This window comes from Alexandromys fortis, unplaced genomic scaffold (genome assembly GCF_014885135.2).
Source record: "Alexandromys fortis isolate MF-2015 unplaced genomic scaffold, M_Fortis_MF-2015_v1.1 scaffold_243, whole genome shotgun sequence".
Classification (NCBI taxonomy): domain Eukaryota; kingdom Metazoa; phylum Chordata; class Mammalia; order Rodentia; family Cricetidae; genus Alexandromys; species Alexandromys fortis.
In genome coordinates, this window is record NW_026068121.1 from 681,406 (window position 1) to 703,587 (window position 22,182).

Consider the following 22,182-nt stretch of genomic DNA (forward strand, 5'->3'; position numbering starts at 1 on the left):
ATTAGCTCGAGCTTCTTATTGACGCATGTTAGCCACATGGCTTGGTACCTTTTATCAGTGAGGCATTCTCATCTTGCTTCCTCTGTGTCTGGGTGACAGCTGCAGACTGAGCCTTTCCTCTTCCCAGAATTCTCCTTTTCTGATCACCCCACCTATGCTTCCTGCCTGGCAACTGACCAGTCAGCATTTTATTAAACCAGTACAACTGACAAACGTTTAAGGGTACAAGACCATTGTCCCACAGCAGAGAGTTACAGAGACCCATCCACTGCACACCATGACAGGGTCTTCCAGCCCAGAAAGCAGGGTGACCACAGTGTGATGTGACCACAGACAGAGTGGTCCATGGGCTGTGGACTTAGGCCCTGCAGGCACTGTGGATGAGTGAGGTACTGGTGGGCAGCAGCTCACACCAGCCAATAAGAACCAGCCAGAAGTAGCTACACAGCAAATTAAGGCTGACAAGAAGAAACTGACGGCCACATATCCAGGGGGGGGGCTTCCAGTTAGACGGTTGAGCACAGCTGGAGCAAGGCGGTGAGGTACCCGCTGGCATGCATAAGGCCCTGCACTCTCCTCCCCACTGAGAGTAAGGACAAGAGCCAGCTATTGTAGAAACTGGGAACTGCAGGAGGCTACAGGCGTGAGGGCTCTGTGACATCCCTGCGCCCTTCTGGATTGTGTGTGATTGCCATGGTTGCATGTGGATCTGCAGAAGCTGAGGGCTGGAATGATGCCAGCAGCCACAATTACACAGAGAAGCTGCAGGACTAGCCTGAGCTCCCTGCTTCCACCTCCACACTGGCATGTGAGCCCCAGAGCCATATGACCAGTTACTGATGTCTGTTCCCTGTGGATCTGGTGTCAGGTGCTCCCCCTTCCTGAGTATGGTGTGAGGAGGATCCCCTTGACCCACCTAACAATGTGGCATTCCCCAATTTCTACTTCTCATCCTGCTTCCTCTGAGGATCCTGTGGTGGCCTCAGAATCCTTAAACCTTTCTAAGGATTCCCTTCTGCTGTGGGAGGTTCGTGGCCCCAGGCACCAGGGCAGGGTGTGGCTGTCTTTGAAAGCTTTCACACCTCTGATTTAAAGATTCTCCTTGACCTTAAGTCCTCATAAAGCAGAAAGAGCATCTGTCCTGTGATAGGTGACATTTTACTGTGGAACGCGTGGATGGTGTTCAGCATGGCCTTGCTTTCAGGACGGGGTGCTGGGCACTGAGTGGGGCACCCAATCATAGCCTGTCTGAGGGGGCATCAGCAGGTGAGGGGTTGGGATCCCCAGCTCCTCAGCTGGGTTGTGACTGTCCAGTTCCGGGTCAGCTGCGCTAGAAAGCACTGCCCTCCAGGTGTGTCAGGCTCAGTAGCTAGAGCAGAGCACACACCTGTAGAGGTGTGGCCTACCATACCCTTTGGCCTCCTGTGGCCTGTGACTTTCAACCAGCCAGGCTGGGCATGTTGGGACACCAGGCCATAGCTCCCAGCCACCCCTGAAGGACCTCTCCACCAGACTGCTCACCCCAACACTCCAGAGGGACCAGACTGTGACAGTCCTTCTCTTCTTGACCCCCAAGCAGGTGTGTTCCCACTGATGTAGCCATCGTGAGTCTGTGGTGAGGCAGTGGGCTTTGAGGTGCCCTTGTTGGCCTTCTCCTGATAAGGGCTCCGGGCTATCCCATGGCCATACAGAGCCTGGAGATGCCAAGGATCCACAGCCGTTGTTGGTCATAAGAAAACTAGGGCAGGATCCTGTAGTCCAGCACCAAGGGCTGTGAAGGTTCACCATGCCAGGTTCAACATGGTCACTCCACAGCAGCTGCCATGGTCATAGGAACAGACTCCTGAGGTTACACTTGACATCCTTCCTTGGGTCCAAGAACACATCCTGTCGGGGTTCATCCTGGTCCTTGGTGACCACAGCAACTCCAGTATGGAAGTTAATGGGGTCTGTTGTCTGGGGGCTGGGCAACACCCTACCTGTTCCTACCTGTATCTCATTGCAGCTTGGGGAACTGAGTGTCTTAGGGGTTGGCTGTGCTATCTAACGCACTAGAGACCCAGCAGAGTGCACGCTGCCATACAGGCTAGTGAGCCTTGCCCTTGGAGGGTGTGAGGGTATGATACTCCAGTGTGCATCCTCTCCCATCAGCAGCCTGCCTGGACAGCACAGGTGTCAGCTTCCAAGCCTGGGGTATAGCTGTTACCCACGAGCCACTCAGTCTAGGGCTCTTAAAACTCGAGTGGCGCCCAGGCCACTCACAGCAGGATATAATCCCGTGAATCCCTTAAGTGACATCTTAGCCCTGGGAGCTAGGCACACGTCAGGTGGGGTCCTCTGGAGAACTTGGTACAAGTGACCAGCCCCTGATCACTCTGTCCTCGTCACCTGTCCCTGGTTAAGTGATGTGCTGTACAGCCATCATGGCACCAAACTGAAGTCCCACCAAGACAAGTCCCATCTTCATGTCCCCTGTCAGGAACTGTCTCTAACACTCAGGCCCATCTGCTGCTGGGTCCCTCATGTTGTCTGCACCAACTGTACAAGTCTACTCCTCCCCACACCTGTGCTGGGCTGGCAGGAGCCCATGACTTGGGACAGATATGTTCACAGCCACTTCCTGAAAACCCAGGCTTCCCCTCCTTCCCTCCCTCTTCTTTCTTTCTGTCTTTTCTTTAGACAAGGGTGCCCAGAGTGCTGGGGTGGCAGGTTGCAGTTCAGCACCAGCTCAGTAATCTCTTTAAGTGCAGTGGCCCAGTATTGGTCACTTTTGGAGGCTGAACTTACCCAGGCTTTGGGGATCCTGAGTCCACAGCCAACTGTGCTCTCACCACAGAGCATGGTCTCCTGCTTCCATCTGATTCCTTTGGTTCTGAATGATGCGTTCTCTCCCCCAGAGGATGGCAGAGGCAAACCCCGACCAACCAAGGCCCGGAGCAAGAAGAAGACCCCCAACCCCCTGTCACCCCTGTTGCCACCCTCCCCACCAGCCCTATTACCCACTGAGGAAGTCCTAAGATCACAGCCCCCACCCAAGTCTCCGGTGCCGGCCATGGGCCCCATGGCCGCAGAGGGGGGCCCTCCACCAGCACCCCTCAATGTGGTGCCTCCTGGGGCACCAGGTGAGGAGGCAGAGGTGCGGCCGCGGCCCATCATCCCAATGCTGTATGTGCTTCCACACACCAACACCGCAGATGGGGACAGGGAGCGCACTGCCCACCCGCAGTTGGCACCCATGGAGCTGGGACCCGAAGACGAAAGCCAGGCCCAAGCTGGTGATGCACAGGTGGGTGATTAATGGCCACCAGGTGCTTTTGTGGCTCTGCCCACACAGCTGTGTGTGGCATATGAATGCTAGGGTGGCAGCTGGAGTCAGTGTGTGTCGTGGGTGACAGGCGTGGTTGTGAGTGCATGTGTGCATGCTGTGGGTGACAGGGTCCAGCATTCCATGGTGCTGTGTGTTTCAGGCACCATCCTCCTTCTCTAAGCTGAAGGTAGAAATCAAAAAAAGCCGGCGTCACCCGTTGGGTCGTCCACCTACACGGTCCCCACTGTCTGTGGTTAAACAGGAGGCTTCGAGTGATGAAGGTGAGCAAGACCCCGCCACCATGCCACTTTCCTCCCACCTGCATGGGGACCTGGCCAGCCCCTCTGCACAGGTGCCAGTGCCCACCCATCCAGTCCCTTGGGGTCAGGTCCTCCTACAACGTGGCACCCTCGTCACCATGCTGTGAGAGACCACAGAATTCCCTGCCCCTTCACCTCTGCAGGGACCCAGCTGCTCACACTTAACACACCTTTAACCACCCCAGTTCTTTGTGGCCTATAGGACCTCCACCTGACCCCACCTTTCAACCAGTCACTTGCCGGGACCTAGTGCCTCAAATGTCATGTGACCAGGGAGGGCCTAGATCACAGCCATCTCCAACCAGGGCCATAATTCCACTCCCCATCCCAGCAATGGGCTGCAGCATTCAGGGTCTGAGACAGGCGGCTGAGGCGTGGTGCTAGCACCTTGTGCCGAGGGTGCGGCATGCAGGCTGTGATGGCAGAGGGTACGGTGCGCAGGTCGTGGTTTGGGGCCTTGATGTTAGGCTCTGGCAGCAGCTCCTCTGTCCCAGGGCTGTACCCTCACTTCTGCACAGGAGCTTCATCAGCGCTTGCAGAACTAGATATCTAGAGTGTCCCCAGACACGGTGCAAACGCTTAGAGTGTGGCTGGGGGGGGCACTGGTGAATGCAGGTGGTACCCCAGGGCCTTGGGCATATGGGTCTCTGCTGGCCAGCAGGGCAGTGGCAGTGTGTGCGGGCCCTGATGGGTTTCAGTTCCTCCTTAAAACTGTTGGCAGAGTCTGAGAGCCAGTGGCAGCTCCTCCACCCAAGGCCTTACTGTGCTAGCAGCATGGTTCTGGAAGTACCCAGGACCTCAAGACCTCCCTACAGGAGTCACAAGAATCTGGGGAACAGTGGAAACCAGGCCCCAGGCTCTTGGCTCCCTACTGAACTCTTCCCAGAAGGCTCTCTTGAGAGTTCTGGGCAGGCAAATCTCCCCCAGCTCCATGCCCTGTGTCTCTTAGCAGGTGGCAGGGCCTGAATCTAGCATAGCCCCTCCTCCGTCCTGCCCATCATGGCCATGCTGCCACGTAGATGGCTCCCGGGCAGGTGGGCAGCATTGTGCCCAGCTTTACACTCGAGGATGTGTCTGAGGGTGGCATGTTTGGTGTCTAGGCTTTAGGTTAGGCCCTGGGGAGACCGTGGAGGGAAATCAGCCCCCGCTCCCTGCAAGAAATGCAGACTGGGGGCTGGAGAGATGGCTCAGGGGTTAAGAGCACTGGCTGCTCTTCCAGAGGACCTGAGTTCAAGTCTCAGCACCCACATGGCAGCTCACAGCTGTCTGTAACTCCAGTTCCAGGGCATCTGATCCTCATACCAATGAACATAAAATAATAGAAATAAAATAAGTTAAAAAAAAAAAAAAAAAAAAAAGAAAAGAAATGCAGACTGCCGAGTACCAGCCAGGGCTGCTCAGACAGAGGACCAGTGGAGTGATGCTCTGCTGGGGCCTTGTCTTCCAACCCAAGTCCCTCCATCCGTCACAGAAGCCTTCCCATTCTCAGGAGAGGACGATGTCAGTGACCCTGAGGCCTTGAAGTCCCTACTTTCGCTGCAGTGGAAGAACAAGGCAGCCAGCTTCCAAGCTGAGAGGAAGTTCAATGCGGCAGCTGCCCTCAACGAGCCCTACTGCGCCATCTGTACCCTCTTCTACCCCTACAGCCAGGTGAGCTGCCTGCTTGGCCCTGCGCTGGGTATGGGGCCCTCTGTCACCTCCTGATGTCCATGCCTCTGCAGTCGGTACAGACAGAGCGAGAGGTCCCAGCTGCTCCAGGGGACAGTGCTGTCCAGCCACCCTCCAAAAGTGGCCAGAGGACACGGCCACTGATCCCTGAGATGTGCTTCACTTCGAGTGGGGAGAACACGGAGCCGCTGCCTGCTAACTCCTACGTCGGCGAGGATGGTACAAGCCCACTCATTTCCTGTGCTCACTGCTGTCTGCAGGTCCATGCCAGTGAGTGTTCCACAGCCATCTTGGTGTGAAGGACTCTGGGGGCTTGGAGTACTTTTTGGACACAGTGCATTTTGAGTTTGAGGGGCACTGTCCAGGGTTCTGGCTCAGGAGGCTACACTGTACAGTGTATGGGAGGGGCAGCAGGTGTGGGGGGCTGCAGGTGTAGAGAGCTGTAGATTTGGGGGGAGGGCTGCAAGTGGGGAGAGCTGCAGGTGTGGAGGGCTGCAGGTGTGGAGAGCTGCAGATGTGTGGGGAGAGTTGCAGGTGGGGAGGGCTACAGGTGTGGAGGGCTGCAGGTGTAGAAAGTTGCAGGTGTGGAGGGTTGCAGGTGTGAGGGGGGCTGCATGTGTTCAGGTGACAGATTCTGTCTGGTCCCAGCACTCTACTGTCTTCCAGGTTGCTACGGTGTCCGGCCTGAGCTGGCCAAGGAGGGCTGGACATGCTCCCGGTGTGCGGCCCATGCCTGGACTGCGGTAACTTACCTGTACTGGCTGGCGCCTAAAGCCTGGGAGGGCCTAGGCCTCCAAGGGCCAGTGGTCCTGATCTTAGCTATGCTGAGGCTGGGGCTTGACACTAGCTATCCCTAGGATGTTCCTTGGATGGAGGTGACTGCACCTTACCATGTTAATCTGTCCCTCAGGAATGCTGTTTGTGCAACATCCGGGGGGGAGCACTGCAGACGACCACGGAGCACAGGTGTGTGCTCTGCCTTGCCCTGTGTGATTGTCACTCTCTTGCCTCCCTGCTCAGCTTCCATGAAGGTCGGAGAGAGAGAGACAGGGTATCCAACATGAAGGGAGCAGTGTCCTGAATGCTTATAAACCTCCCCTCCCCACCCCTCCACAACCTGGCCTGGCTGGCTCCTTGGGGATAGCCTGGAACCACCAGCAGTGCACTTGTAACCCTGCCCTAACCTCTCAGGTGGATTCACGTGATCTGCGCCATTGCAGTCCCCGAGGTACGGTTCCTGAATGTGATTGAACGCAACCCCGTGGATGTCAGTGCCATCCCTGAGCAGCGATGGAAACTGGTAGGTCCTCAAGGCTGTGTCCGCCAGCTTTAGTCCTGGGGTGAACTAAGAGACCCTGGGAGGATAGCCCCAGCCTGTCCTAGGACGGTCATGTCTCCAAACCCATAGCTCTGTGGCAGGGTGGGGGGCTCTGTGCAGTGCACAGGGCACAGAGGTGAGAACCTACCCCCAGGTTCAGCCAGGCAGCCCCGGTCTCTCTACAGATACTTCCAGCTGCTATTAGTGCCCGAGTTCAGCGTGCTGGCACTGCATGAGAGCTGTCCCAGCAGGCCCTGGCAGCTCCAGCCTTCCCCCTGCCCAACCTGCCCTCTACAGTGCTTGCCTTCTGTGACTTGGGAAAGAGGAGCCTTGTCCTATGCTGTGACTCCTAGCTCCCATAGAGAGATGTCCCAAGCTTCATCTTCCTCCACTGTGTTACAGACACAGTAGTGTGTCCTGTGTGTGTGCACACATGTGCAGGCATGTGTCAAGCCAGAGGACAGCTTCAGGGGTCAGTCTTTGCCCTCCATCCTGCTTGAGATGGGGCCTTTCCATGTGCATGCCCAGCTGCCTGTCCAGCCAGCTGACTCCCATCACGCCAGAGCAACACTGGGTTACACATTCCACATCTGGCTTTACATGTGTTCTGATGATGCAAACCCGTTTCCTCAGAGCTGGACAAGTGCTTTCCCCCTGAGCCATCTCTCCAGCCTTCTTCCTCACCCACCTGCTGGGCTCTGTATCCTGGAGCATGTGATGCAGGATAGTCCTGTTTGCATGCATGCCGCAGCACACAGCCTTTCCCGTGTCCTCCATCCCTGCCCTGGGCATGCAGCCCCTTTCCACATCCCTTCTCCGTGATCAGGATGCAGGGACACAGTGCAGGGACAGCTCCTGTGTCCTGGCGCACTGCACGTAACCCCCCTCCAGTCCAGTGGTTTCCCTGGGCAGTCACTTTGAGAACTGTTGGCCCCATCCTTGACCCATTTCCAGTTTGATCCCTAGTGTCTGTTGGATTGAAGGCACTCCATGGTACATGCTGAGGCTCATGTGAGCATGGCCTCTTCTGGTTCATGAATTAACTTACACTCTCTGTAGCAGGATTATGGGGGAGGTCCGAGTTTGCCTGGGTGCTGTGGCCTCTAGACAGACTCCTGACCTTCCTGGGCTTCAGCTTTCCCAGGGAGTTTACACTGCCATGGCATCTGGAGAGCATCTATCCCTGGGCCTGTCTTTCTGCAACTCCTCCCCTGCACCCCCCCCCCCTGCATATGGGCTGAGTAGGCCTGGATGTAGCCGGCTTCCTGAGATCTATGCCTAGTGGCTGCCTACCCTGTGTGCAAGGCATGGGGCAGGGGCTGCCTACATCTGGAAGATGGCCTAGTCGGGAGGTGAGGGAATGAAGATGACTCAGATCAGACCTTGGGATAGCCTCATCTCAGGTCAGATCAGACCTTGGGATAGCCTCATCTCAGGTCAGATCAGACCTTGGGATAGCCTCATCTCAGGTCAGATCAGACCTTGGGATAGCCTCATCTCAGGTCAGATCAGACCTTGGGATAGCCTCATCTCAGGCACTTAGCACCACACTGGGGGGGGGGGCAGCTGGCTGTGGTCAAGCTAGAGGCCAGGCCTTCAGGTAGGGGCATGGACAGTGCCTGTATTTGTTTTGCCTGGGTCTTTTCCCCTGCTGCCAGGACACGGTGAGTGGAAGGCCACTGTGGAGCCCTGGAGGGACTAGGCTGCTTCACAGCCAGAGCCTGGGCTCTCCAGTGACTGGTGTCAGAGTCACAAGTTCAGGGGCCATGTTCCAGCCCAAGGATACAGGTCCCCTGAGCAGGCCCAATGGATGGCCTTTAGTGAGAGCATTATGGCTCAGGTGGATAGCATGCTGACCGCAAATCCCAAGACCCTGTCTGTGCACGTGGCCTCTCCATCCATGGTCCTGACAATTTAAACCCTATGGCACTGCACCAGGAGACACAATCCCCCAGCTCTGTGCTGCAGGGAGGGTGGGGACGCGGTCAGGGAGGAGGCCTGAGAAGTGGCAGTTTGGGTTCAGATGACTGCCCCCGCCTGTTCTGGAAGGTACCTCTCTGGCCTTGCTGGTAACCCTGCACCCCATCCTATGCAGAAATGTGTGTACTGCCGCAAGCGCATGAAGAGGGTGTCTGGTGCCTGTATCCAGTGCTCCTATGAGCACTGCTCCACGTCCTTCCATGTGACCTGCGCACATGCCGCTGGTGTCCTCATGGAGCCCGATGACTGGCCCTATGTGGTGTCCATCACCTGCCTCAAGCACAGAGCAGGCGGCCTTGGGGTGAGTGCTGCACCAGGGGACCCCGCCCATGTGTACTAGCCCTGACCACCGGCCTTGTCCACTTGAGCAAAACCCCACCCACATTCGCCATTGCCCCGCCCCTAGGGCCAGCTCCTGCGTGCTGTGTCCCTGGGTCAGGTCGTCATCACCAAGAACCGCAATGGGCTATATTATCGCTGCCGTGTCATTGGCACCACCGCACAGACCTTCTACGAGGTCAACTTTGATGATGGCTCCTACAGTGACAACCTGTACCCAGAAAGCATCACGGTGAGGGGCGGGGCAGGGAGGGGAGGAACGGGGTGAGCATGCTGGACTGCATCTTACCATACCCTTCCTGCAGAGCAGAGACTGTTTGCGGCTAGGACCGCCCCCGGAGGGCGAGCTGGTGGAGCTGCGGTGGACAGATGGCAACCTGTATAGAGCCAGGTTCATCTCCGCGGCCACCAGCCTCATCTACCAGGTGAGTAGCCTCCATAGCAGCCCTCTAGCAGACACCCAGCCTCTGCCCGCCTACACTTTGTCAGTGCTCACAGAGAGGCCAGGGCTGGGGACTCGGGACTCACTGCACTGCACCGGGGTGGAGGCAGGAGTGCGGTGCTGCCCACCAAACAGCTTGAGGTGGAGCTGCCAGCCTGCAGCTGCACAGCAACGCCTTGTCTCAAAACAGCACGATGCACAGAGCCAAACAACAGAACTGCAGCATGGCTGCGGGGGAGCGGGAGACAGTCCGGCACAGCTATCCCTTTGCCTGGAGACCAGGCAGCGTGGGGACACACACAGCACATGTGTGGATAAACAAGGTGCTGGCATAAAATGGTAGGCCAGCCGGGTTACCCCACCCTGAAGCCCGGTAGCTAGGGACAAGTGTATTCACATGCCCGTCACACTCCTCTCAGGATATTTCCAGAAGCTGTGTGAGCCCGCGCAGGGCAGCCTGGGCTGAGGGCTGCAGCTGTTCAGAATGTTGGGGCTGGGCTACAGCCTGCCTCTTGGAGTATCACAGGCGGGTGGCAGTAGGCACCTTCCACAACTTCCCTCCTGCGGGGGAAACCAACTCCCAGTGCACGGGACTGTCCAGCTGCTGCCTTGGCAGGAATCCTGCCCAAGGGCACTTCTAGTGTCCCCTGCAAGGCACCAGAGGAGCCTTGGTTTCCTCCAAATGACTTTACCCAGCCAGGAGGGACCTAGGCCCCTGATTGCTTGTGCTCCTCATTGCTGTCCCCAGAGAAGGTGACCAGATGTCAGAGCCCCCATGGAGGCTGCCTCCCAGCTAGCAGCCCGACCCAGCCCCTGGGCATCACTTCTGGAGGAGCGGTGGGCCACAGCTGCCATTCTGAGTCGAGAGAAGCGGGTCCCAAGGACCCTGTGAGCCCCTTAGCCTCCTGCCCAGGCACGTCCTGCCCGTGTCAGTCATCTGTCACCCAGCGCCTCCTTGGGACCTTGGCAGCCCTGGGCTGACCCAGGCTGCCTGAGCCCCTGACACCTCTGGGCTCTCGGTGAGTAGGGCAGCACCCTGTGGCCGTCCTCATGCCGACACCCCTTGTTGCTGCAGGTGGAGTTTGAGGACGGGTCTCAGCTAACGGTGAAACGAGGGGACATCTTCACCCTGGAAGAGGAGCTGCCCAAGAGGGTACGGTCCCGGCTGGTAAGTGTCCTGGGCACCTCCCTCTGAGGCATGGAAGATGCATGTCCCAGACAGGCTGTCCCCTCCTCCTTGACCATAAATGATGCTCTGACATTGACCACAGTCATGTAGGGCTCGCCACTCTGCTCAGCCAGGGGCAGGTGGGGGACCACCCTTTGGGTGTGAATCAGGGTGCAGTGACAGGCACAGTCACGGTCCTGAGGGCTTTGCCAGGGCAACAGCCTGATCCTTCTCTGTAGTTGAGGTTTTTGTTTTTTACACTTTGAAGACTTGCCACCCAGCTCCCAATTTATACAGAGACTTGTTCTTTCTTATGAATGCCCTGCCTTAGCTTGGCTTGTTTCCAGCCAGCTTTGCTAGCTTAAATTATCCCTTCTCTTTAATTATGCTTTACCTCTGGGCTTTTTACCTTTCCTTCTTGCCTGTGGCTGGCCGGGTGGCCTCCTCTCCATCTCCTTTTTTTACTCTTTTCTCTCCCACCTAGATTTCTTCTATTTATTCCCTGCCTGGCAGCCTATTTCTCTCTCCTGCCTTTCAGCTCTGTAGTAGACCAATTGGGTGTTTTAGGCAGGCAAACACACAGATTCACAGAATTAAATGCACCATGAAATGCAGCACAGCCTTCTGTCATTACACGAACACAGCCCCTCTGAGACTAACTCCCTCTGTGTCCCTGGCGTCTGCAGTCCCTGAGCACCGGCACTCCACAGGAGCCCGGCTTCTCTGCAGAGGATGTGAAGGCTGCCAAGCGTCCACGGGTGGCTGCTATGGTAACCACCACCACCCAGGACACAGGGCACAGCCCGGAATACCTGGCCTTCGTGGAGAGCCTGCTGCAAGCGCAGGGCCGACCTGGGGCACCCTTCTAGATGCTGCCCACTCCCGTTCCCACTGCGGGACCTACCTGGGCAACAGGACCAGCAGGATCCAACATGGCCAGACTCAGGGAGAGGGGCCAGTGTCCCTGGACTGCAGCGATTCCGTGGGACCCATCCTGGCTGTGCTTTTCTCCTAAAGGTGCTATGGGGCATCTCAGAGCCTCCTGTGACAGACGCCAGCCGAGGACACTGGGGCACAGCCCCAACCTGTTTTCTAGATTCGTGGCTTTAAACACGGACAGCGACCTACTCTTTTCTTCGGAACCAAGACCCGAGGAGATTCGTCCTTATTCGCCGCTTGTGGAGGTCATTTCACTCCTCAGCAGCTGGAGAGGCACTCAGACAGCAGCCAGCGCACGCTGGCCTGTGTGGTGGCCTGTGTGGTGGCTGCTGGTAGTGTCTTCTGCTTCCTGCTGGGGAGGCGGACCCTGCAGGAGCCGTCCCTTCCCTGTCCTGTCCCCCGCCCCATGCAGAGTCTGCCTCTGAGGCCTGGCATGGCAGCTGCCCCATGGGTGAGCCAGGCTGCAAGGTGGTTGAGTCCCACGGCTGTGGCCTGAGGTCCCATGAGCCTTACCCCTGACAGAGCCTCTGTGTGGCTGAAGGCAAGGGAGCAGGTGCTGCCTTCCCTTGCAGCATGGGTTGAGTGACAGGGACACCGACTACTCGGGCCTGCTCTTTACTAGTGGCCACTGCCACCCTAGCACAGTGCCCAGCATGGACAGCTCGTCTGTAAGTGATAAAGGACTGCACAGACAGGCCCTGGGGATCTGCTGGGTGCCCAGTGACCACCGTGTCCACATGTACTTTGAAATTCTATTTATATTGTAAAGAGAAAAGGGCCCAGCCTTGGGCCTAGAGGAATGGGCTGGGCCTCAGGGGCCTCAGGCTTCGCCTCATGGGCTCTGCAGAGGCTGCAGGTGGCCCGCACATGCGTCTCACAGAGAGGCCTGGGTTTTACAGTGTGCAAAACAAAAACAGAAACAAAACTTCGCTCCTCCCTTACTTTTCTCCCCACCCCAGATGAAGGATGCCATATTTTTGCCTCAGTCCCCAGCCTCTGGCTCAGGATCCATTAAAAGCCCTCAAGCGCTTCCTATTCCTGCCTGGCCACGGCTATGTTTTCATTTCTGGCCAGGGCCAGGTGGGCTCAGGACAGAGGTTTCCTTGACAGGACGGTGGGCACAGCATGTCCTGGTCTGGATGTAGGGCTGCCGGGAGGTGGGACACCATCCGCTCCAGGGGCATGGTGCTGGGGCAGTGTGCCCTGCAGGGTATCGGGGCTCTGCACTCCCTCATTTGTCAGCAGCTTCCATCTGCTTCCCGTCTAGCAAGGGCCACAGATGAGCAATGGTGCTGCGGCCAAGCAGATCCTGGCCTGCTGGAGCAGAGGGAAGAGTGGGGGCAGGGCCTGCTGGTGGGTTGCAAGAGAGACTTGGGTTTGACCCAAGGGAGGAGGAGCGTGGGAGCCGCAGAGAAGCCCACAGGGATCTCAGCAGCAGGCAGCCAGGTGGGGCAGAGGCAGCCAGGTGGGGCAGATGACCCTGGTTTTCCATTCCTCTTTGAAACATAGACTAGACCTTGGAACAGGCAAAAGCTCTGGAGGAAAGGGAAGGCAGCCCTGATGGGGACATGGCCAGGATCCTGTGGGGTAGGGTGTTGTGCCAAGAGGGGGCATCTAACTAGCTCTGACCCCGACTGGCAGATTCTACTGAGCTCAGACGTGAGACCTGCAGCCTTGGGCCAAATCTAGCCCTAGACATGTTTTTTGTCAATAAAGTTTTATTTGCACACGGGCCACCGTGATACTTATTTACATGTGGCAGCCATTGGCCCTACCTCAGATTGCTGAGTGATTGCCTGACCTGTAAAGCTGAACCTTGCTTGGACCTGGGCCACCTGCTATGCAGCCCCTACCCTGGCAGCCAGAGCACCCAGAAGCACCAAGTCAGTGTCTGGTTTCTTCAGTAGAAGCCTACCAGGTCCCGCCTGTCCCCGCCCCATCCCCTCTGTTCCTGTCACTCATACTCATAGGCTCTCAGGTTCCTGCAGCTCCACCTAATTCCAGGAGGTCAGAGTGGAGAGACTGCATGGCCTCCATCCTTATCCTGCCTGTGTGTTCCACGGATGAGTGCTCCCTCCCTGGCTCCCATCTGCAGTGGTTACAGCTCACGGCTTCCTAGACAACCTGAAAAGTCATGTCCCCTTCTCTGTCCTCAGACCTCCCTGTCCCACCCTGTCCCAAAGCTGGCCGTCCGGGCACCCAGTCCTATGGAGAACCTGTCAGAAGACCTGAGTCACAAACCCAGGGGCATCACCAAAGAGGAGGGGCGGAGGGCAGGGGACCACTGCCTCAGGGCCCTGCACTTGCAGTGGGAATGAACATGATCTCTGGGGTCGGTAGCCCTCTGGCCCTTCCTTGATAGAGAATGTACGGAAAGGCTGCTGCCTGCACGGCTGAGCAGAACAGAGACCTCATGTCCATTCTGTCCCCACACAATCCAGCCTCAGCCTCAAGAAATGGAACCCAAGCTTCCGTGGCTTGGGTTGTCCTGTTGCTTCTCTTAATCGTTTTCTGGGGCTGCTGGTGGACTAGGACCCACAGGGCTATGCCCAGCCCAACACTCCGTGGTCCCAGCCTGCAGGAATCCTGAATCCCTTGACTTGTGGCATGATGCTCTAGCTCCGACCTCAGTGTCTGAGAGTTTCCAGTGCTGTGATCAAATACCATCACCAAAGCAACCGGGCAAGGGAAAGAGTTAATTCAGCTTACACTTCCGTTCATCATCCAGAAGCTCAGGACAGGAACCTTGAGGCAGGAGCTGATGCAGAGGCTGTGGAGGGTGCTGCTGTTGCTGCTGCTGCTGCTGCTGCCACCTGACTTACTCCCGATGGCTTGCTCAGCCTGCTTGCTTACTTTCTTTAATATATATATATATAATTTGAGACAGGGTTTCTCTGTGTACCTCTGGCTGTCCTGGAACTCAGTCTATAACCCAGGCTGGTCTGGAACTCACTGAGATCCGCCTGGCTCAGCCTACTTTCTTGTAGACTCCAGGGCCAGCACCCCAAGGATGGCACCACCCATAATGGACTGTGCCCTCCCCCATCAATCACTAATTAAGAAAATGCCCTATAGGCTTGCCTACAGCCGGGTCTTATGGAGGCATTGTCTCAATTGAGGCTCCTTGACTTGGAATGCGGCAGGACCCGTCTTCTCGCAACTTTGTTTCTCTCTCCAGTCTTAGGTCTGAGATCCCATCAGACAAACCAGCTCCTCAGTCCTGCAGCACTGTCTGCAAACACTTTCTCCCAGGTTCTGGAAGAACAGAGCCAGACAGATACTTGGCTGGGGTGTGGTCAGGGATGGAGCCCAACTAGACTATCCCAGGGAGGAGCTGGGGGCGTGGTCAGAATGGAGCTGTCACTCTAGGAGATGTGGAGGGTACAGTGATGGTTGGGGTTAGTAGAAGGCAGCTTCTTGCTGTTGGGGGAGTCAAAAGCCTCTCTGGCTGAAGTGACTCTCCATGGGGACATCACACCCGGTTTATAAACAGTGCTGGAGACAGAAGTCCAGCACACAGCCCACACAGAGAATTTTTTTTTTTTTGCCATTTTTTTTGTTTTGTTTTGTTTTTTAAAACAGTGCTTCTCTGTGTAGCCCTGGCTGTCCTGGAACTCGCTCTGTAGGCCAGGCTGGCCTTGAACTTACAATCCTCCAGCCTCAGCCTCCCGAGTGCTGGGATGGATAAAAGGTGTGGTGTCATGCCCTCCATCCTGCAGTGAACAGTGTCCTGTAGGTCGGGGGCCCTTAGGCAGGAGACTGAGGTGTCCCAGCAGCCGCCAGGCTGGTCTCAGGGCTGGGAGGCCTCTGAATGCTGGCATACGTGCTGTGTCTGTGTGTGGAGGTCATGGGTCACCATTGGACTCGAGTTTCTCTAAGCCCAGAGCTGATCCCTTCTGTCAGGCTGTCCTGCCTGCGAGCCCAGCGGACCCTGCGGTCTCCAGAACTGGAGTCACGGTGCTCAGCACCACGCCTGGCTGCCTTTCCAGGTGGGCTGGCTCCTGAGGCCCCGGGCATTCCCCCTGCGGTTCCCGCCCTGGTTCCTGGAGGGGAAAGCAGGTGGGCTTTGTACTTGTGCAGCAGTGGCGTCCCAGCTGTCTCCACTCTGATCTTCACAAGCCGCCCTCTGGCTCCTACAGGGGCAGACAGAGACTTAGTCATGATCAGCAGAAGTCCTCGCTGGGGCCCCTGGTCACCTATGCACAAGACAGGAAATCCCAATTACTTCCCAGGTCACAGGGCGTGGCTCTGGGAAATGAAGCCTTGGTGGCTTGGGAGGTCTCTGTCTTCTCCTCCTCAGGGGCAGCAGTCACTCGCTCTCCTTTCTCCTGTGTGCACATCTGGATGCGGCAGCTGTCAGCAGTCCTGAGGGAGGCCACATGCTCACGAGGTCACCTGTGGGTTGGTTGTGTAAATTGTCCAGTCACGGTCAGTCTCAGGTTACCAGTGTGATTATTTCAAAACTGTACGGGTTAGCAGAGTGTTATAATGCCTGCCACTTAGAAGCCGAGCATGACAATGGCTGTGTAAGAAGGCAGCAGTGGGGAAGTGTTCTAGATTCTTCAGGAACAACCATCTGAGAGCTGATAGTGTTTCACTTTTCCTGACGGCCCCATTTTACAACCAATGAGCAAAATGCTGGCAGATTTGATGGGATTGACTCTCTGCGGCCCAGACACCTGACTGGTGGCCTGAAGCCTGGTTTGTGCTAGGCAACCTCCGTGGGTGGCTTTTCAATCTGGCTCCAGCAGGAAATCCGTGGGCAGAATGGAGGCCCAAGCCCCACGGAAGCACTTCCCTGGATCAGCTGTCACCCGACGCAAGGCCCCGTGTGTCAGCTGCCTTCCGATTCTGGGCCGGCTGTTGTCAGCCTGGACGAGCCGCTTCCAGCCACTGACCCGCTATTTGTTTATTCTTATTTATTTATTTGACTTTTCAAGACGGGGTTTCTTTGTGTAGCCTTGGCTGTACTGGCACTCACTTTAGACCAGGCTGGCCTCGAACTCTCGAGATCCATTTGTATCTCAGTCCCGCTCTTTATAAAAGCCTTTGATAAACAGAAAACAAAAACTAAGGTGCCCATTGCTTATGAGGCTTGGCTGCTCGGCAGTATTTTGAAAACTAAAATATTTATTTATTGTTTATTCGAGACAGGGTTTCTCTGTAGCTTTAGTGACTGTCCTGGAACTCACTCTGTAAACCAGGCTGGCCTCAAACTCACAGAGATCCGCCTGCCTCTGTCTCTGCCTCCAGGGTGCTGGGATTAAAGACGTGCACCACCACCGCCCAGCTGAAAACTGAAATCTTAAAAGAACTATTTGGTTATGGTTGTAGCCTAGCAGCAGTGGGAACAACAATGTACAATAAATAAATAAATGTTGGAAGTTTACTGATGGGACGTGGAAAGAAAAGAGAAGGATGCGGAGGCCTCAGAAAGGGGAGTGGTGGAGAGAGTGAGGAGCCCTTAAAAGCAGGTTTTAGAAGCTGTTATTGCCGGGCCTGGTGGCACAGGGTCCTCATCAGAGAGTAGACACAAGCTAGAGTCACCTGAGAGGAGGGGACCTCAACTGAGACAAGGCCTCTTGGAGAGCCAAACCCTGAGGGCATTTTCTTAATTGGTGACTGATGGGGACGGTCCAGCCCACTGTGATGGTGCCATCCCCAGGCTGGAGGTCCCAAGTTCTGTAAAAAAGCTTGAACAAGCCAGTGAGCAGCACCCTCCACGGCCTCTGCACCAGCTCTGCCTCCTGGTTCCTGCCCTGTGTGAGTTCCAGTCCTGACTTCCCTGAGCTATAGCCTGCAATGTGGAAGCGTAAGCCAAAGTAACCCTTTCTTCCCCAAGTTGCTTTTGCTCGTGGTGCCCCATCACAGCAATAGAAGCCCTGTCCCAGAATTCTGTGCATCTGAGTCTCTGTATCTTACCTTATGCCTCCTCTCACAGCACCGGGCTTATAAATAAATAAATAAAATAAAACTATTTTTTTCAATTTATTTGTTTATTCATCCATTTAATTGTTATTTATTTATTATGTAGAGACAATATTCTGTCTCCATGCATGCCTGCAGGCCAGATCTTATTACAGATGGTTTGAACCATCCTGTGGTTGCTGGGAAGGGCAGCCAGTGCTCTTAACCTCTGAGCCATCTCTCCAGTCCTATAAAGAAAAATCTTGTGTGATATTTTGTTTGTGTTCTGACAAATAAAGCTTGCCTGGAGATCAGATGGTGGAGCTAGCCACTAGCTAAGCACGGAGGGAGGTCTGGCTGTCAGGACCCAGGAAGCAGAGTGTTGAGGAAGGGCAGAGGAAGGATCTCGGAGAGGTGAGCAGTCTGGTGGCTGCTGCTTGCTCCTCTGACCATTCAGCTGTTACCCCGCATCTGACTCCAGGCTTTTATTGATAAGACTGTAGGACCTCACTCCAGAAAACATCAGGTTTTATCACAGATGAGTGCCTTTGAAAATGCACATGTGGGATTTGGACTGAGCCAGGTCAGGACGCCACCTGGAGTGTTGGAGGAGTCCCTGCAGGTGTGGAATGGAGTAACTCTGTTCTTCGTGTGTGAGACCACTTGGGTGGTATCGAGGAGGTAACAGGACACAGGCGTGTGACAGATGCAGTGTCCACTGACATGCGCGTGTGTGGGTATAAACGGGCAGTGACGGCTTCAGAGTCCACTGACACGCGCGTGTGTGGGTATGAACGGGCAGTGACGGCTTCAGAGTCCACAGACACGAGCGTGGGTATGAAGGGCAATGACGGCTTCAGAGTCCACGGACACGAGCATGGGTATGGACGGGCAGTGACGGCTTCAGAGTCCACGGACACGAGCGTGGGTATGGACGGGCAGTGATGGCTTCAGAGTCCACAGACTCCTGGGCCTCTATTCCTGAGGCCGTGGAGGAGTCCCGTGGGAAGAGTAGTTCTCTGCAGTGTCCAAAGTCTGCGCAGCCACTCGGAGCTCAGCTCAGTGGCGCCCATGCTTGCTGTGCTCTGAACACTCTTTTTAGAGCCTCTGTACCTCTAACCCAGATGCCTTCACTTTCCCAGGGGCTAGTAAAGGCTAGAGCAGGCTCTTTCCAGGCTCTCCCTCCAGGACGCTCCCTCCACTGCTCCTGTCTTTAACAACAGCTAAGGATGGTTTAGAAGAATGGCCACTATTGGCCCATATTCATATATTTAAATAATTTATTTTTATTTTATGTACGCTGGTGTTTTCCCTGCATGTATGTCTGTGTGCGGTGCCAGATTTGGAGTTACAGACAGTTGTGAGCTGCCATGTGGGTGCTGGGAATGGAACCCAGGTCCTCTGGAAAAACAGTCAGTGCTCTTAACTGCTGAGCCATCTTTCCAGGCCCCGGTTTATATATTTTTAAAGCTTACCATGTTTGAAACTGTTCGGGAAGGAATCAGAGGCGTGGCCTTGCTGGATGAGGGTTCAAAAGCCCCATGCTAGGTACTGTCTCTCTCTGTCTCGCTCTCTGTCTCTCTCTGTCTCGCTCTCTCTGCCTCCTGTTGTGGATGAGCAAACTCTCAGCGCTGCTCCAGAACCACACCTGCCCGCTGTCGTATTCCCACACGACGCTCATGGATTCACCCTTGTAACCATGATCCGCAGTAAACTCTGCCAGTTTGCCTGGGCCATGGCGTCTGGTCACAGTGGCAGAACAGGTCCTGCTGAGACAACTGGTGTCCCTGGTGGAGCAGCGAGTGGTCAGGCTGCGCCCTTCCCTGGGGCTCGGACCCTCAGCCTGACAGAGACAAGGCCTAAGGTTGCAGACAGGAGAAAGTAGAGCAGCTGGAATTCGACCCCATGATAGCTGTGCTCAGAGCCCACACTCACAGCACCTGGACCGCATTCTGAAGAAACACGCACAGCGAAGGTGAAGGCTGTGAGGGCTGTGTGTGCCCGGGGCCGTGGAGCTGCGGGTGGATGATCACCAGACTTTGCAAACATCTGCCTGACAGGAAATGCCCCCAAGTGGCTGATATCAGTAACCCTTTTCCCAAGCACCCAGAAACCCAGCATCCTGCCCTGCAGAGTATCCGTCCAGGCCTGCTGTTCCAACCATCCCGAAAAGTTCTAACTTACTATGCTGGTCGATATTTGCAGTAGGGAAGCCAGGCCCAGGAACCTAGACAACATCCTTTGTCATCCTATTAGCCATCCTTTTACCCTGACCATGCCCCAATCCCCTCACTGGGGGATTGTGTGTAGGGATTTCACCAGCAAATCACTCCCTCAGATATGGAATCCTGTGTAGAAATCATGAGGCTATGACCCTCACTCACACCCCTTGCTCTGAAGCTCAGAAACTGAGGTAACGTCTCCACACAAGTCAGAAGCTGAGGTGGCGTCTCCACGCGAGTCAGAAGCTGAGGTGGCGTCTCCACGCGAGTCAGAAGCACCAGTGTTGGAAATGATTTGTTACCCACCGTTGGGTCACCAATTCCCTGCAGTGTAAGGCTGTGAACTAACTCTTCCGTTAATGTTGGACATCTTTGGTCCCTAATTACCCTTGTCTCACATTTAGCACCTTCTTCTCCTTGTCTTAAATTTTCCAGCAGCGTCCTAACTGATACGTATCCATACCCCGACCACAAGAAAACATCAGCGGAACAGTTTTTCCTGGCTCTTCAGGCTGGGACTCCACCCAGCGTGTTTCCGGCCTGTTCCTCTTGTCTGACTGTGGGATAGTCGACGGGAACCACAACTTTCTGATCATTGGCTGAGTGACGACAACAGCCACGCCCAAGTTCTGGGAGTATTTTGAGATGTCCGTGACCTCCTGGGCTGAGGGCCCTCACTCCTTTGTGATACAGTCTTGCTGGCTGGAATTCCTGATCCTCCTGCCTCAGCCTGCCGTGTCCTGGGGTGACAGGCGTGCACCCCCACAACTGTAAAGTGAAGCTTTTGTAAAGGAAACATCCACAGTTGCCTTCACCGTGACCTCACACCCAGAACCCGCATCACCGCACCACAGGGAGGGGAGGCGGTTTCCCTTGGGGCCTGTTCATCAGCAGAGTCGTAGTGGGGAGCCAGGCTGCTGCGGCTTTTGGTGAAGGAGGTAACTAGACCCCACGTGGGACAGCGGGGACATCTGATGTGCGGTCTGCCTCAACAGCTGTCTGCTAACAACTGTAATAACGTGTATTGATGAGGACATAATCACCCTAATTAAAAGCTAATAACGAGGAGTTAATTGCCTTTAAAAGACTAAGTGAGGCCGGACAGGATTTATCTGCCGCCTCCCTCACTGCAGGGGCTGATATGTGGGGACTAATTGTTTGAAACAAATCGTACAGAAAACTAATCCTTTCTGTGCTGTTGGCCACGGAATAAAGTGGCGGTCATTATGGCCGCAAGGTCTCCAGGCCCACGCAGAGAGGAGGGGTGAGAGAGGCTGACACCAGACTCAAGGCATCCCCCTGGCCACGCCCCCAGCCCGTCACTGGGGATTCTGGGCGGGGCTCCACCCTGACCACGCCCCCTACGTCTCCAACATTCCTGTCCTCAGGTCTGCCGCAAAGCAAACACTCCTTCCAGAACATTCTTATACCTTTATCATCTACTTGGGCTAATTCTATGAAATTTCCCCAAAGACAAAATGGTAAGTTTAAAGAGAGCCTCCATGCAGCTGGTCCTCAGGGTCAGGCAGAGGAGGAACTTTCTTGGAATCTTTTTGATTTTTTTTTTTTTTTTTTTTTTTTTTTTTGGTTTTTCGAGACAAGGGTTTCTCTGTGGTTTTGGAGCCTGTCCTGGAACTAGCTCTGTAAACCAGGCTGGCCTCGAACTCACAGAGATCCGCCTGCCTCTGCCTCCCGAGTGCTGGGATGAAAGGCGTGCGCCACCACTGCCCGGCTACAATGTCATTTCCTTGTTTTAGCATCCACAGAAACAGACAGGCTTTCCTTCCCGTTCTTGAGCTTTCCATTATGTCAAAAGTGACTGCCACCCCCATGAACCATTGTCCCGTGCTGTGCCAGGCCCAACCTTCCTGGAACCAGCTTCCTGTCATGGATCCCACGCAGCGTGGTCCCCCCACACTATGGTGGTGTCAGGGCCTTTGTCTTCTTTGTGGCTGTATATTCCAGCAGGCCACTGTGCCTTTATGTTCTCCCCAGACATTTTGTGTCAGGCTGACCTCGAACTGACGACCCTCATGCCTCAGTCCATGAGCTCACATCTGCCTGAGGTTTGTTTGGCTTTGGAGGACAGAGGGGCAGCGTGAGGCTGTGCAAAGTCCCGTGAGGGCCAGGGGACACGCTGGGCGACTGTCTTCCTCCCTGCTCTGGGGTCCAGAGGGCCACAGGCTGAGCACAGCCAGTGCTACGGACACCCTGGCTTTGTCTAGGGCCTCCGGCAAGGGTAGCCAGCGCTGTGCCTTTTGTCTGCCTGATGGAGATTTAGAGTGGAAATCCGGCTGTTAGCACATGCAGGCCGCAAATGGACTTGTGTCGGTCTCTGTCCAGGCTGAGCTCGGGGCACCCCCACCACATCTACTTCTCCTTCTGGTTTGTAAAATGACCTCAACGGAGGACAGAGGACGACGGCGAGAATCAGAAAGGAACTAGCCACCCGCAGGTGCCACACTCACGTGGAAAATAAGGATTAATCTTGGAATAAAAGACATGGGAGACAAGAGACCCTTGGCTCTGTCTCTGCTGTCTAACCATCTGGCTATTTCCAGAGCAGGGCCCT

The 22,182-nt window shown here is 55.5% G+C and overlaps 1 protein-coding gene across 3 annotated transcripts in view; it reads left to right on the forward strand.

Annotated features, from left to right (window-relative positions):
• The window catches only part of Kdm4b (lysine demethylase 4B), an 80,203-nt gene extending 66,990 nt beyond the window's left edge, over positions 1 to 13,213 (forward strand). For 2 of the 3 annotated variants that reach the window (XM_050125164.1, XM_050125166.1), the window contains 12 exons: positions 2,898 to 3,286; positions 3,468 to 3,588; positions 5,099 to 5,277; positions 5,349 to 5,565; positions 5,962 to 6,038; positions 6,206 to 6,261; positions 6,487 to 6,595; positions 8,709 to 8,894; positions 9,000 to 9,164; positions 9,238 to 9,357; positions 10,450 to 10,542; positions 11,229 to 13,213. In XM_050125164.1, coding sequence (XP_049981121.1) covers positions 2,898 to 3,286; positions 3,468 to 3,588; positions 5,099 to 5,277; positions 5,349 to 5,565; positions 5,962 to 6,038; positions 6,206 to 6,261; positions 6,487 to 6,595; positions 8,709 to 8,894; positions 9,000 to 9,164; positions 9,238 to 9,357; positions 10,450 to 10,542; positions 11,229 to 11,411 — 1,895 coding nt within the window. In that variant the 3' untranslated portion in view covers positions 11,412 to 13,213. The remainder of the gene's footprint in view (positions 1 to 2,897; positions 3,287 to 3,467; positions 3,589 to 5,098; positions 5,278 to 5,348; positions 5,566 to 5,961; positions 6,039 to 6,205; positions 6,262 to 6,486; positions 6,596 to 8,708; positions 8,895 to 8,999; positions 9,165 to 9,237; positions 9,358 to 10,449; positions 10,543 to 11,228) is intronic. The other variant, XM_050125165.1, reaches the window with a different exon arrangement.
• The last annotated feature ends 8,969 nt before the right edge of the window (positions 13,214 to 22,182 follow it).